Raw genomic sequence first — 16,475 nt, forward strand, 5'->3', positions numbered from 1 at the left:
GTCAACAAAATATTCACAAAATACGCAAAAGATTTGCAAAATATGCAAAAGATTTGCAATATATGCAGTTTGCATAAAATATGCAATAATTTCTTAGCGTTTTCTAAACCTAAATTCGATGAAACGAATTTCTGTGCTTTCAATTTTTTTCCGATGCTCCAAAAAATATATGCAATTACATATGTATCGGGTCTCTAATAATTATATATGCCAATGGAAAGATTTCCAAAATCAATGGAAATCTAATGTAGATTTAAAGGTAGTATTTTAATTTAATTAATTATAATAACTAAAATAAATATGTATAATATACAAAATTTTGAAATTGAGTTTAAATGTAATTCAAATTCAACTCTAATAATTTAAGGTTTTAAATTTATAAAATATTTTTAGTAAATATTAAATTTTTTCGCAACTTTTGCAAGCCATCCAGTTATTTTTGTTGCAAAGGTCTTTATTCATAAATTTTTATGTTATACAAAACACTTCACTAACATTACGATGTCTGTCTATCTGTCAGTGAATATTTCCCTAGAAACGAATGTTGAATGATGGGTTTTAACAATGGCATATCCTCATAAAGTGTGTATTTCTCATCATTTTCCATGGCAATAATTTTCACAATAATAATTTTTAGTTAAGTATTTTTTTTTTTTTTTGTCATGACACTCATTATATTAAAGCGTGTTACAGCAACTAAAATCAGCATACATACCACACTTAAAGCATACATCATTCAAACTTCAAATGCCAGTGCCAAAACAGTGAAAATTCATTCGTTTTCACTCCCTATAGCTTAAGGCAAAAAGTCGTTTTAAATATTCATCAGAATAATGGTCTGCTGATGACTGTATTAACATGGCATGATAGATAAGCTCTAACCAAGTAGTGGAAAATAGAGGGAGATTCTTTCGCTTTTTTTTTGCAACACTGGTTTAAGTAGCTCACGCACGTTTCGTGTTTTGTTTCACTGTCAACCATCTTCAGTTTGGTATATAATTTAAACATTAATCGTCTTACAAATGAACAACGCTTGCAAATTATTACCAAATTATCACTCGATATTCGATGCATCAGCAACACGATTACATTTAAAAAACGACTTATTCAATTTTTCTCATAGTTAAATGATATTTAATTTCTTTAAATTTTGCTTTGAAATTTTTTTAAATTATTTTGTGTTTATAATTATTTTTTATTTGTGCTTTTTGTTGAATTCCCAATTACATACGGCTGTTTTGTTATACCCTACACCACTACTGTGGTACAGGGTATTATAACTTAGTGAATTAGTTTGTAACACCCTTTGTTTGGAAGAGAGATAGACCCATTGATAAGTGTACCGATCGACTCAGAATCACTTTCTGATTCGATTTATTTAAATTGTGTACAAACTACAGGTCGGAATTTTCATCTGATCGTCTTCAAATTTGGAATGGGCGTGTTTTTCGGCTTAGAGACGAAGCCTATTGAAATTGGAAAAAATCGGTTCAGAATTGGATATAGCTTCGATATATATGTTCGCCGATTTGCAGTAATATTGCAATGAAATCGTCATTTATTAACCGATTCTCTTGAAATTTGGCAGGAAGGATTTTCTTATGACTCTCGATGTTACTGGTAAATTTCATTTCATGTTGTTAGCACAATCTATGGTGGTAGATTGCGAAGATTCGGCCCGGCCGAACTTAGCACGCCTTTACTTGTTGTAAATGTAGGAGTATCATTCGTGTACAATTATAGTACACAAATTATACAATTATAGTAAAAAGGAGTTCAGTTCGGCCGGGCCGAACTTTGGATAACTACCACCTCTGGTATATATGTAAACCATCTTTCGTCAAAATCCGGTGAAAAATGCATACCTTATGCATCATAGCAGCTTTGCTATATATATATATACATATATATATATATATATATATATATATATATATATATATATATATATATATATATATATATATATATATATATATATATATATATATATATATATATATATATATATATATATATATATATATATATATATATATATATATATATATATATATATATATATATATATATATATATATATATATATATATATATATATATATATATATATATATATGGGGGGGTACTTAAGCGCGTGCCCCAAAACACTTGGCTCCAAAATTGGATATCAAATTCGTTTTCTACTCTGAAATACCTTTCATTTGATTCCCATATTGTTATAATGGGTCAAATAACCCATTTGACGTGTCTTTAGAAGGTAAAGCGCCACCTTAGCGTTTTTGGGGTAAGGGGGAGGGTCTGCCTCAACCCGATATCTAAAAATTATATACCCTATGTTTTCTTCCAGACAAACGTGCACTATCTATGAAAATTTTAAGAACATTTTAGAAAATCAGCCATGTATCATATAGCCATAATTGGTCTAATGTCGTTTTTGAGGGGTGGCGTGGCCCCCTAAACTTTGATCTGATTTTGTATGCCAGATTCGAAATCTACGGCCGAATACCTTTCATTTGAGCCCCGTATTGAAATGAACGTCCAATAGGTCAGTTTGGGGGATGGGGCGGCCTGATGGGTACTTAGACTCAAATTTTAATACCATATTCGTATTCTACTCTCCAATATCTTTTATTTGATATCTATATTGTCTCGATCGGTCCGCTTTTGATTTTGGGTTGTGTTTTTTCCAACTACACAATATGCGAAAATTTCGAGAAAATCGGTGTTGCTGTTTTTCAGACGATACGGTTCAAAAAAACCGAGTCCCATAACACCTATTCCTACTTCGTGTCCATATTCGTAATCTACACCCGAGTACCTTTCATTTGAGTCCCATGACAATCATGATCGTCAAATAAACTTATTTTAAGGGGTTTTGGCGCGGGGGCAGCCCCCAGGTATTTGGACCCAACTTTTATTATGAAATTCGTACTCTCCTCAATACTCCTCAATACCTTTCATTTGAATCCCATACTGTCCAGATCGGTCCGCTTTTATTTTTGAGTAGTACTTTTGCGGTAAAGGGGAGGGTCCGTCCCCCTCCCGATATCAAAAAATTATATATCCTATGTTTCCTTCAAGACGAACCTACACAATCTGTGAAAGTTTCAGTTCATCCGTTTTTGAGTCTATACGGAACAAACAAACAAACCGACAAATTTTATATATATTAAACAATACAATAAATAAATTTTAACTATCCTGCTCGTATTTCCAAATTCTAATTCCATGTGGCAAGTAAAATCAAAATTTCGTTCTTAAAATTATCATACTCAATAGAAGCCCTTTGGAAATCTAATTTCGCTGTATTTGCCACCTGAAGACATTTTCATTGCCTTCTCAAGTCTATTAAATTTAAACTTAACCTGATATCTTAACACTACAGTTACTGCCGACCACTACGTCGACCATATGGTCAAGAGGACTGCTGTAATGGCCTTGCTATGAATGGTGTATTAAATGTAAATTTTCAGCCCCCCTGCAGGCTGCCATAAGTGTTTTACTCATCCAGGACGAGCGGGTTGCTACCTACTACCATCATTTATATTTAGTTCAGTTATGTAAAAGGTTGCAATGAACTCAAAAAGAGAAAATTAACATGTTGATTAAATTTTCAACCTTTCCTATAAAATTGCAGATACACCACCAGGACGTCAAATAGTAATGGATGAAGCGTTATGGAAATTGCAGGAGATTGGAAGGTGAATAAAAAAATGAGCATACGGAGATGTTTGTGTTATCTTTATTTTTATTATACCAATTGAAGCCTCCTTACACATACACTCCAAACACAACTCGCTACAAGACACTGCCATTAAGATATGAAGGAAAGTGAGTGTGTGACTAGTAAGCTTAATGCATGAATGTGAAAAAATTTGGTAAATTGCTAAATTATTTAATGGTAGTTTGTACAATAGTAAAATTAAAATTTAAAAAATCGAAAATTTTTCACAAAAAAAAGTAAAAAACAAATAAAAATAAAAAAATAAAATAGACAAAAAAATTTAACCTAAACGAATAAAAAACTTTGGATACCCACCACCTCGGACATATTTGTAAACCACATTTCATCAAAATCCGGTGAAAATTGCATACGCTATGTCCCATAGCAGTTATATCGAAATATGTTCCGATTTGGACCAAATACTAATAAGTACAAGTCATTGTTCAACTGTGTATAACAAAATATTGGTCTACAATATTTAGTTGCTATATCTAAAAATAAACCGATCTGAACCATATACAATATGGATGACGAAAAGCCTAACATAAGTCACGGTGTCAAATTTCAGTTTAATCGGATTATAAATGCGACTTTTTTGAGGCCAAGACTATAAATCGAGATATTGGTTTATATGGCATCTATATGCAAATTTTGATCGATCTAGAAATGTATGGAGGGGCCTAACTTAACTCTCTGTCCCAAATTTATGCAACATCGGAAAGTAAATGCGCCTTTTATGGGCCCGAAACATTAAATAGGGAGATCGGTCTTTATGGCAGCTATATCCAAATCTGGCCCGATCTGTGCCATATTGCAGAAGTATATCAAGGGTCTTATCTTAACTCACTGTCCCAAATTTCGGCGACATCGGACAATAAATGTGCCTTTTATGGGCCTAAAACCTTAAATCGAGAGATCGGTCTATATGGCAGCTATATCCAAATCTGGACCGATCTGTGCCCTATTGCAGAAGTATATCAAGGGTCATAACTTAACTCACTGTCCCAAATTTCGGCGACATCGGACAATAAATGCACCTTTTATGGGCCCAAAACCTTAATTCGAGGGACCGGTCTATATGGCAGCTATATCCAAATCTGATCCGATCAGGGCCAAATTGAAGAAATATGTCGAAGGGTCTAAAACATTTCACTGTCAAAAATTTCAGCAAAATCGAATAATAAATGTGGCTTTTATGGGCCTAAGACCCTAAAACGGAGGATCGGTCTATATGGCAGCTATATTCAAATCTGAACCGATTTGGGCCAAATTGACGGAGGATGTTAAAGGGCCTAAGACAACTCACTGTCCCAAATTTCAGCAAAATCGGATAATAAATGTGGCTTTTATGGGTCTAAGACCCCAAATCGGAGGATCGGTCTATATGGCAGCTATATCCAAATCTGGACCGATCTTAGTCAAATTGACGGAGGATGTCAAAGGGCCTAACACAACTCACTGTCCCAAACTATAGCAAAATCGAATAATAAATGTGGCTTTTATGGGCCTAAGACCCTAAATCGGAGGATCGGCCTATATGGGGACTATATCAAGATATAGTCCGATATAGGCCATCTTCGAACTTAACTGCTAATAGACAAAAAATAATCTGTGCAAAGTTTCAGCTCAATAGATCTATTTTTAAAGACTGTAGCGTGATTTCAACAGACAGACAGACGGACATGTCTAGATCGTCTTAGATTTTTACGCTGATCAAGAATATATATACTTTATAGGGTCGGAAATGGATATTGTTGCAAACGGAATGACAAAATGAATATACCCCCCCTCGGTGGTGGGTATAAAAATAAGTAAAAGCGTGCAAAGTTCGGCCGGGCCGAGTCTTGGGAAAAATTCATACAAACTAAATTTAGTTGAAGGGCATAATTTTTTTTATTCTACTTCTGTCAAACCAGATATTGGAAGTTGTAACAGAACACCATGTGCAAAATATCAGCCAAATCGGATGAAAATTGTGACTTCCAGGGGCTCAAAAAGTCAAATCGGGAGAACGGTTTATATAGGAGCTATATCAGGTTATAGGCCCATTTAGACCGTACTTGGCTTAGTTGTTGGAAGTCATAACAGAACACCATGTGCAAAATGTCAGCCAAATCGGATGAAAATTGTGACTTCCAGGGGCTAAAGAAGTCAAATCGGGAGATCGGTTTATATGGGATATCAAGTTATTGACCGATTTGGACCGTACTTAACACAGTTGTTGAGAGTCATAACAGAACCATATGTGCAAAATTAAGCCAAATCGGAAAAAATTGTGGCTTGCAGGGGCTCAGGAAATAAAATCGGGAGATCGGTTTATATGGGAGCTATACCAGGTTATAGACTGATTTGAACCGTACTCTACTCAGAGGTACGGTCATAACAGAATATCATGTGCAAAATTTCAGCCAATTCGGATGAAAATTGCGGCTTCCAGGGGCTTAAGAAGCCAAATCGGGAGATCGGTTTATATCCAAATCTGAACCGATATAGCCCATTTGCAATCCCCAATGACCTAAATCAATTTTAAGTATCTGTGCAAAATTTCAAGCGGCAAACAGAATGCTTTACGCGTTCGACCGCTATTGTGATTTCGTCACACGGACAGACGGACATGCATGGTTAGATCGAATCGGGATACTTTATGGAGTCACCGATCAATATTTCGAGGTGTTACAAACGGAATGGCTAGATTAGTATACGCCCATCCTATGGTGGTGGATATAAAAATCTGCTAAAGTTTTTTGGATGCCCATATTTTATTTAATTTCATCAATAAAGTTTTTCTCAAAATTTTTCAAATTTTGAAAAATTATTTAATTTTGTTGATGGATAACTAGCTAAGACCAATGGGTTTTTATACCTACCACCCTAAAATCTAGTCATTTTATTTGTAACACCTTGAAATATTCGTCTCAGACCCCATAAAGTATATATATATACTATTTTTCGTCTCGTCGTTCTGAGTCGATCTAGTCATGTCCGTCCGTCCAACAGTCCATCCGTCCAACAGTCCATCCGTCCAACAGTCCATCCGTCCAACAGTCCATCCGTCCATCTGTTAAAATAACGATAGCGGTCGAACGCGTAAAGCTGGCCGCTTGAAATTTTGCACAGATACTTAATATTGATGTTGGTCGTTGGGAATAGCAAATAGATATGGATTAGAAATAGCCCCCATATAAACGATGCAAGTAGCATAGGACTTACCTCAATTCAGATCCAAGTTGAAGATGACGATTAGAGAAGGCCAATTTCCTGCTTTAGTCGAATGATCAGCGATTCGGAGCGGAAATACCATGCGTATGGCTTGGACGTTCTTGCGCTAGTGGAAGCTTCTGATCGATTCAGAATATATATACTTCGAAAACATTTTACTGATTACACTTGTTGCTCCGCTATTTCAAGTATGAAAACTATGACACCAATGGTTGCACAAGTGTCGCTTTGGTTGTTAAAGCTGAATACTATTTTCAGTTCCCGGAAATCTAATGACGCATGTTGACACAATGAGTAGAGTTCCCGTGGAAGAAGAAGCAGACCCAGAATATGTAACAGCGAAACTGATGAAGATAAACGTTACGACAGATGACTCGATTTACACGATGCTGAAACAGGATCCTGAGCTTGTGCTGATAATGGCCATAATGAAAGGTGAAGTTAAGTCATCACGCACAGAAAAAAAACAACTCTTAGAAAAAAACCCAATTACCAAATTTGTATGTGAAACTTTAAATTCTCAACGAATTTTAACATTCAATCGAAGACATTATTTGTTGAAGTACGTCAATAAGTCTCTACATGAGACTGCAAAATTTAAGCCAAATCGAACAAAAATTGTGGCTGTTAGGGGCTCAAGAAGTCAAAGCGGGAGATCGGTTTATATGGAAGCTATATCCAAATCCGAACCGATATGGACCATTTTCAATCTCCAACGACCTCCATCTGTGCAAAATTTCAAACTGCTCGATTCAGGCGTTCGACAGCTATCGTGGTTTTGACGGACGGACGGATATGGCTAAATCGACTCAGAATGTCGAGACTATCCAGAATATATATACTTTTTTGGGGTGCAGATCAATATTTCGGAATGTCTAGAATATTTTACTCCCATCCTATGGTGGTGAAATAACAAAAAAATATTTTTCGGGTTAAGGTTAAGTACATCTATAAATTGTTTTTAAAGTAAATGGAAACAAGTAAAAGCGTACTAAGTTCGGACAGGCCGAATCTTAAGAGAAGTCAGATCGGGTGCTATATCATGTTATTGACCGATTTGGACCGTACTTGGCACAGTTACTGGAAGTCATAACGGAACACTATGCACAAAACTTTAGCCAAATCGGATGAAAATTGAGGCTTCCAGCGGCTGAAGTAATCAAATCGGGAAATCGGTTTATATGGGAGCTATATCAGGTTATATATCGATTTGGATTTAAAAATTTCAGCAAAATCGGATGAAAATTGCGGTTTCTAGGGGCTCAAGTCAAATCGGGAGATCGGTTTATATGGGAGCTATATCTGGTTCTTCACCGATTTGGACAGTACTTAGCACAGTTGTTGGAAGTTATAACAGAACACTATGTGTAAAATTTCAGCCAAATCGGACAAAAATTGCGGTTTGCAGGGACTCTAGAAATCTTATCGGGAGATCGGTTTATATAGGAGCTATATCCAAATCTGAACCGATATGGCCCATTTGCAATCCCCTATGATCTACATCAATTTAATGCATCTGTGCAAAATTAAAAGCGGCTAGCTCTTCGCGTTCGACCGCTACCGTGATTTCGACGGACGGACGGACATGGCTAGTTCGACTCAGAATGTCGAAACGATCAAGAATATATATACTTTATGTGATCCTAGATCAATATTTTGAGGTGTTAAAGACGGAATGACTAGATTAGTATACCCCCATCCTATGGTGGTGGGTATAAAAAATTCACAAAGCTGCATTGCTGTCATCCGGTAAAAACACGAGAAACCAAATTGATCACGTTGTCATCTATCACAAGGCATTCATCCAGCTTGTTAGATGTACGATCGATCCATGGAGCGATTATATAGGTTCGCATCCGTTCGCACATGGCGCGGTTTATATGGCAGCTATATCAGGTTATGTACCGATTTGCACCATACTTAGCACAGTTATTGGAAGTCATAACAAAACACCTCATGCAAAATTTCAGCCAAATCGGATGAGAATTCATCGCTCTATTGGCTCAGGAAGTCAAGACCAGATTATAAACCGATTTGAATTATACTAAACACAGTTGTTGGGAGTGATACCAAAACAGTACGTGCAAAATTTCAGTCAAATCGGACAAGAATTGCGCTCTCTACGGGCTCAAGAAGTCAAGATCCAAGATCGTTTTATATGGCATCTATATCAAAACGTAGACCGATTTGGCCCATTCACAATCCCAACCGACCTACACTAATAAGAAGTATTTGTGCAAAATTTCAAGTGATTAGCTTTCCTCCTTCGAAAGTAAGCGTGCTTTCGACAGACAGACGGGCGGACGGACAGACGGAAGGACATGGCTAGATCGACTTAAAATGACATGACGATCAAGAATATATATACTTTATGGGGTCTCAGACGCATATTTCGAGGTGTTACAAACAGAATGACGAAATTAGTATACCCCCATCCTATGGTGAAGAATATAAAAATTAATTTTGATACCCTTTACCAAAGGAAGAGGGTATACTAATTTCGTCATTCCGTTTGAAATACATCGAAATATTGATCTGAGATGTAACAAAGTATATACATTCTTGATCATCTTGACTTAGTCGATATTGCACGTCTCTCTATCCGTCCGTCTGTCTAAAGCACGCTAACTATCGAAGGAGTATGGATAGGGGCTTGGAAGTTTGCATAAATACTTCTTATTAGTGCATGTCGGTTGGGATTGTAAATGGTTGAAATCGGTCTATGTTTTGGAAAGCTGACATATAAACAGTTATCGGATCTTGACTTGTTGAGCTTCTAGAGGGCGCATGATATAGCCGACATATAAACCGATCACTGATCTTTATTTCTTGAGCCTCTAGAGGGAGCAATTATTATCCTATTAGGCTGAAATTTTACATAAAGTGTTATTTTCTAAATGTTAACAACAGCGCCAAGTATGGTCTAAATCGGTTCATAACCTGATATAGCTCCCATATAAAACGTCTTGAGCCTCCAGAGGGAGCAATTCTTATCCGATTTGGCTGATTTTTTTTTTATATAAACAGATCTCACTAATTTATTTCTTGAGCCACTGTAGGGAGTTATTCTTATCCGATTTGGTTAAAATTGTGAACAGTGAATTCCACTTTGGTCTCCAACAGCCAAACCGTGTATTGGCTCAATCAGTTCATAACTTGGCATAGCAGAAATGGCATGGCAGTTCTTATCCATTATCCTTTGTTTGTCTATAAAGAGATATCGGCCAAAGAACTTGATGATCCATGGTGGATGGTAAATAAGATTCGGCCCTGCCGAACTTAGAGCTATTAAACTTTTTTTTTAATATTTTCTAGAAGCAAATCCAATTCTTATACACAATCCAATGTGTTTTCTCTAAATTTTCATGAAAATATTGTTAGTTCATTTGCCATTTTATCTACTGCCTTACTATGACTTAATACTTCACCTTCCCTACTTGGCTATCGACCATGTCTGAAGTGTAAATACAGGTAACGCAGGTAATGGAGATTAGATAAACCACTAACACTAGCGCAAACATTCTTGCTTTGACTGTCTAAAAATAAATCCCAGGACACGTGACATAACAGAAAGTTTGAACCTTAAAATTGGATGGCAACAAGTTGTTCACAACGAAAACGCAATGACTTTCCCTTAGCAAAAAACAAGTAAAAGCGTGCTAAGTTCGGCCTGGCCGAATCTTGGGAACCCACCACCATGGATTAAAATTTATACATAATAAATTTAGTTGCAGGACCGGTTTATTTGGGAGCTATATCAGGTTTTTGACTGATTTAGACCCTACTTAGCATAGTTGTTAAAAGTCATAACAAAACACTACATGCCCGATTTAAGCCAAATCCGACGTTTAATCGGCAGATCGGTTTAAATGGGAGCAATATTAGGTTATAGACCGATTTGGACAGTACTTGGCACAGTTATTGGAAGTCATAGCAGAACAATACATGCAAAATTTTAGTCAAATCGCTGCTTGTAAGAGCTCAAGAAATCAAAATGGCAGATTTCGAGTTATAGACCGATTCGGATCGTACTAAGCCTAGTTGTTGGAAGTCATAACGGAACACCAAAGGCAAAATTTCAGCCAAATCGGACAAAAATCGCTGCTACTATGGGCTCAAGGAGTCAAATCGGGAGAACGGTTTATATGGGAGCTGTATCAGGTTATAGACCGATTTGAACCGAACTTAGCACAGTTGTTGGAAGTCCTAACAGAATGCCTACATGCAAAAAATCAGCCAAATTAAACACAAATTGTGGCTTCCAAGGGCTCAAAAAGTCAAAGCGGGAGATCGGTTTATATGGGAGCTATATCTAAATCTGAACCGATATGGGAATATCAATATCAAGTATCAAATTAAGTAACCAAAATTTCAAGCGGCTAGCTCTACACATTCGAGCGCTATCTTGATTTCGACAGACGGACGGACGACAAGGTTAGATCGACTCAGAACGTCGAGACAATTAAGCATATCCATATACCATATGGGGTCTTGCACGAAAATTTCGTGGTGTTACAAACGGAATGACTAGATTATTATACCCCCCCATCCTATGGTGGCGGGTATAAAAAATAATAAAAATATGAAAGATTTGTGGTTGCGGCCAACAGCCAGAGCTGCGATTGCGGTATTGTGGTGAGGGTATTCTTAGGGGCAAACACAAAAAACAGATAGTAAAGTCCTCTAAGGAACAAAACTCGCTGCCTAACATATGGCAACATATTGTATTTCAAATTTCCCCAAGTTCTAGCATACAGAGCAGGAGGAAAATTTGGCCTGAATTTTAAATTAAATTTAAATACCATACGTTTTTTGGGGAAAAACTGTTGAGATGATGAGCGGTTCATTAAAAGTTTCAAACTCAAATTTAAAAGGCATTTATGGAAAAAAAGAGAAATTCTTAAAATTTCCCAAAAATGCCTATAAAATATTTCAATTAAAAAAGGGTGCAAAAAGTTAGCTGTTAAATCAATTTCCGATGAAGAAAACAAAAGTATCGAGTGGATATTCTTTGAGCAAAAAAGGTTGTGCAAACCAACTTCTTTCACCTTTGCTATGAAAAATGCAATGACACTTTGAACAGCTTCTTCACCAATCATCTATCTTTCTTTCTATATATATAGAAATGAATTTGTGTTTGTTTATTTGTTTGTATGTTTGTTTGTTTGCGTATTTGTAAATTTGTTTGTTCCGTATAGACTCTAAAACGGCTGAACTGATTTTCTTGAAATTTTCTCAGATTGTGGGGAGTGGTCTGGAAGGAACAATAGACCCCAAAATGTACAATATATATATTCTTGATCGTTATGTCATTATACCCTACACCACTACTATGGTACAGGGTAATATAACTTAGTGAATTAGTTTGTAACACCCTTTGTTTGGAAGAGATATAGACCCATTGATAAGTATACCGATCGACTCAGAATCACTTTCTGATTCGATTTAGCTATGTCCGTCTGTCCGTCTGTCCATGTTTATTTGTGTACAAGGTACAGATTGCAGTTTTCATCAGATCGTCTTCAAATTTGGTATGGTCATGTTTTTCGGCCTAGAGACGAAGCCAATTGAAATTGGAAAAAATCGGTTCAGATTTAGATATAGCTCCCACATATATATTCGTCCGATTTGCAGCAATAATGCAATAAAATGGTCATTTGTTAAAAGATTCTCTTGAAATTTGTTAGGAAGAATTTTCTCTTGACTCTCGACATTACTGGTAAATTTCATGGAAATCGGTTCATAATTAGAGATATATATCGCCCGATTTTTATTTTATTTTCCAATCTTCCCAAAACTTCGTACAACGCTTTCTTCGACGACTGTGACAGATTCTGAGAAGGTTGCTTGAAATCGGTTCAGATTTAGATATAGCTCCCATATATATGTTGGTCCGATTTGCAGTAATATTGCAATAAAATAGTCTTTTGTTAACCGATTCTCTCGAAATTCGGCAGGAAGGATTTTCTTATGACTCTCGATATTACTGGCAAATTTCATAGAAATCGGCTTAGATTTAGATATAGCTGTCATATATGTATATTGCCAGATTTTCGCCCCAAGAGACGCTGCAAGCGCATTATTTGACCAATCTTCCCAAAATTTTGCACCACGCTTTCCTCGAATACTACCACATTATCTGAGAGGTTTGCTTGAAATCGATTCAGAATTAGGTATAGCTCCCATATATATATTCGCCAGATTTTGGGTCATTTGCAAAAATTTTGTCATTTGTCAACCGTAGTTATTACTGTTTGACCATATTTGATCGCCGAAGTCTCTCAAAATTGGTTCAGAATTGGATATAGCTCCCACATTTTATTTATAGGGTAGGTGTAGGGTATTATACAGTCGGCACCGCCCAATTTTTGCCCTTCCTTACTGGTTTTAAGTCGATCTAGCCATGTCCGTCTGTCCGTATGTCTGTCGAAAGCACGCTTACTTTCGAAGGAGTAAAGCTAGCCGTTTGAAATTTTGCGAGAATACGTTATATTAGTGTAGGTCGGTTGAGATTGTAAATGGGCCAAATCGGTCCATCTTTAGATATAGCTGCCATATAAACCGATCTTGGGTCTTGACTTCTTGAGCCTCTAGAGGGCGCAATTCTCGACCGATTTGGAAGAAATTTTATACAACGGCTTCTGTCATGACCTTCAACATACATGTCTTATATGGTTTGAATCGATCAATAGCTTGATACAGCTCCGATATAAACCGATCTCCCGATTTTCCTTCTTGAGCCCCTCCAAGGCGCAAATCTTATCCAAATGACCTCAAATATTACGCAATGACTTCTACAATTCATGTATGGTCCGAATCGGACTATAACTTGATATAAAGAGATATACCGCGCATAGAACTCGACAAATGCGATCCATGGTAGAGGGTATATAAGATTCGGCCCGGCCGGACCTAACACTCGTTTCATATCGGAAGGGGACGGACTTTCTCCATTACCCTAAAGGTACGACCCAAAAATAAAAGTGAACCGATCGGGACAATATGAGACACAAATGGAAGGTATTCAGGAGTAGACTACGAATATCATATTAAAAGTTGGGTGCAAGTAACTGGGGGCCGCCCCAACCCCGAAACCCCCTAAAATAGGTTTATTGGACGCAATATATTTATTGGACTCGAATGAAGAATATTGGGAAGTAGATTACGAATATAGTCAGGAAGGATGTATAGGCTATATAATTTATTAACATTGGAAGGGGGCGGACCCTCCCTCGTTACCCCTTAAACACCACCCAAAATCACAAGTTGACCGATAGGGACAATATGGGTATCAAATGAAAGGTATTGGCGAGTAGAAAACGAATACATCATTAAGAACTGGTTTCAAGTATGAAGTGTAAGGGGATATTTTTGAGTGAAGTGCGTCATTCAAATTTGTGCTCAAGTGGCAGATGGGGTGTGGCGCACAACCTTCATTAATACACCCTCCACCAAACGGCTGTATACACCAATCATGACAATATTCGAATCTGATATCTTTATTCTGCTCATATATATAGCTGACCACCTCACCCCTAAACAGTTGATTAATCATAACGACCTAGCAGGAGACATACCCCCAAAATTATGACATTCTGTATGATAGGAGGAGTTGCAAACCTTAAAGTTAAGGTTGCCACCATTTTTATCTTATCTATAAGAGGCCTTCTTTCCTAGACAAGTCCAAACGACGTGCTGCTGGGCAACACCGCATCAAATATATGGACTGGCAAATTTGTTCTTTACCACAGAAAATCGTTTAATATGGTAATTTGATTGGATTTAAAAACCAATAAAAGCGTGCTAAGTTCGGCCGGGCCCTCCACCATTGATCGCATTTGTCGAGTTCTCTCCCGGTATCTCTTTTTAGACAACCAAAGGATAAAAGAAAAGAATTGTGCTAACTAAATTGAATGTTGGAGCCCACAGTAGAAGTTTATGTCTAAAATTTCAGCCAAATCGAATAAGAATTTTGCCTTTTAGGGGCTCAAGAAGCAAAATCGGGAGATCGGTTTATATGGGAGCTGTATCAGGCTAAAGAACGATTCAGACCATATTTAAAACGTATGTTGGAGGTCATGGAAGAAGCCGTTGTACAAAATTTCAGCTAAATCGGATAATAATTACCCCCTCTTGAGGCTCAAGAAGTCCAGATCCCCGTTCAGGTTTATATGGCAGCTATATCAGGTTATGAACCGATTTGAAACATATTTGACACAATTATTGCAAGTCGTAATGAAACACCTCGTGCAAAATTTCAGCCAAATCGGATGAGAATTGTGCCCACGAGTGGCTCAAGAAGTCAAGACCCGAGATCGGTTTATATGGCAGCTATATCAGGTTATGGACTGATTTCAACCATACTCAGCATAGTTGTTGGAAGTCATAGACAAAGAAGTCAAGACTCAAGATCGGTTTATATGGCAGCTATACCAAAACATGGACCGATATAGCCCATTTACAATCCCAACCGACCTACACTAACAAGAAGTATTTGTGCTTTCGACAGACAGACGGATGGACGAACGGACATGGCTAAATCGACTTAAAATGTCACGACGAACAATAATATATATACTTTATGGGGTCTTAATCGAATATTTCGAGGAGATATAAACAGAATGACGAAATTTGTATACCCCCCATCCTATGGTGGGGGGTATAAAGAGACTAAGTGGTGACTATTTAATAGGTAGTCATATAGTCATTGAGAGACAACTACCACATGATGGTCAATGTTATAAGCGTTAAGCCACTCCAAGCGATTAGCAGTAACAGTTAAATAGCGTAATCTATTGGCCAGTGGATGGATCTGTTGATCTAATTGAAAGCAGCCAGTAGATGGCGATTTCCCACCTAAAGACGGGCCTTAATAATAGGTTTTTAGGTAGTTTAAAAGCCAATCTTTGCCATAGATACAAATATTTAGCAAATAGGAGCGTGCTAAGTTCGGCAGGGCCGAATCTTATACACCCTCCACCATGAATAGCATTTGTCGAGTTCTTTGCGCGGTATCTCTTTTTAGGCACAGAAGTAGATGTGATTGTGTAATATTTCAGTCCATTCAGATAAGATTTGCACCTTGTAGGGGGCTCAGGAATCAAAATCGGGAGATCGGTTTATATGGGAGCTGTTACAAGCTATATATCGATTCAGACCATATTGGAAACGTATGTTGAAAGTCATGGGAGAAGTCGTTGTACAAAGATTCTGCCAAATCTGATGAGAATGGCGCCCATTAGAGGCTCAAGGAGACAAGATTCCAGACCCGTTTATATGGCAGAACCGATGTGGATCATACTAAGCACAGTTGTTGCAAGTGATACCAAAACACAACGTGCAAAATTACAGCCAAATCGGATAAGAATTGCGCACTCTAAAAGCTGAAGAAATCAGAACCCATGACCGGTTTATATGAAATGTACCGATTTACGAAGCAAAGTTCTTGGAAGACATAACAAAATACATCATGCAAAATTTCAACCAAATCGGATGAGATTTGCGCCCTCTATCGGCTCAAGAAGTCAAG

General features: G+C 37.2%; 2 protein-coding genes across 2 annotated transcripts in view; one reads left to right on the forward strand and one right to left on the reverse strand.

Annotated features, from left to right (window-relative positions):
• LOC106094143 (bromodomain-containing protein 4A-like) overlaps window positions 1-3,847 on the forward strand; it is a 57,463-nt gene extending 53,616 nt beyond the window's left edge. Inside the window, exons 2-3 of the mRNA XM_059361040.1 lie at window positions 3,641-3,704; window positions 3,770-3,847. Coding sequence (XP_059217023.1) covers window positions 3,641-3,704; window positions 3,770-3,821 — 116 coding nt within the window. The 3' untranslated portion in view covers window positions 3,822-3,847. The remainder of the gene's footprint in view (window positions 1-3,640; window positions 3,705-3,769) is intronic.
• Window positions 1-16,475, reverse strand: part of LOC106094806 (synaptotagmin-5) — a 448,991-nt gene that overhangs the window by 399,708 nt on the left and 32,808 nt on the right. The gene's annotated exons all lie outside the window — the stretch shown is intronic.

Source organism: Stomoxys calcitrans, chromosome 1 (genome assembly GCF_963082655.1).
Source record: "Stomoxys calcitrans chromosome 1, idStoCalc2.1, whole genome shotgun sequence".
NCBI classification, from domain to species: domain Eukaryota; kingdom Metazoa; phylum Arthropoda; class Insecta; order Diptera; family Muscidae; genus Stomoxys; species Stomoxys calcitrans.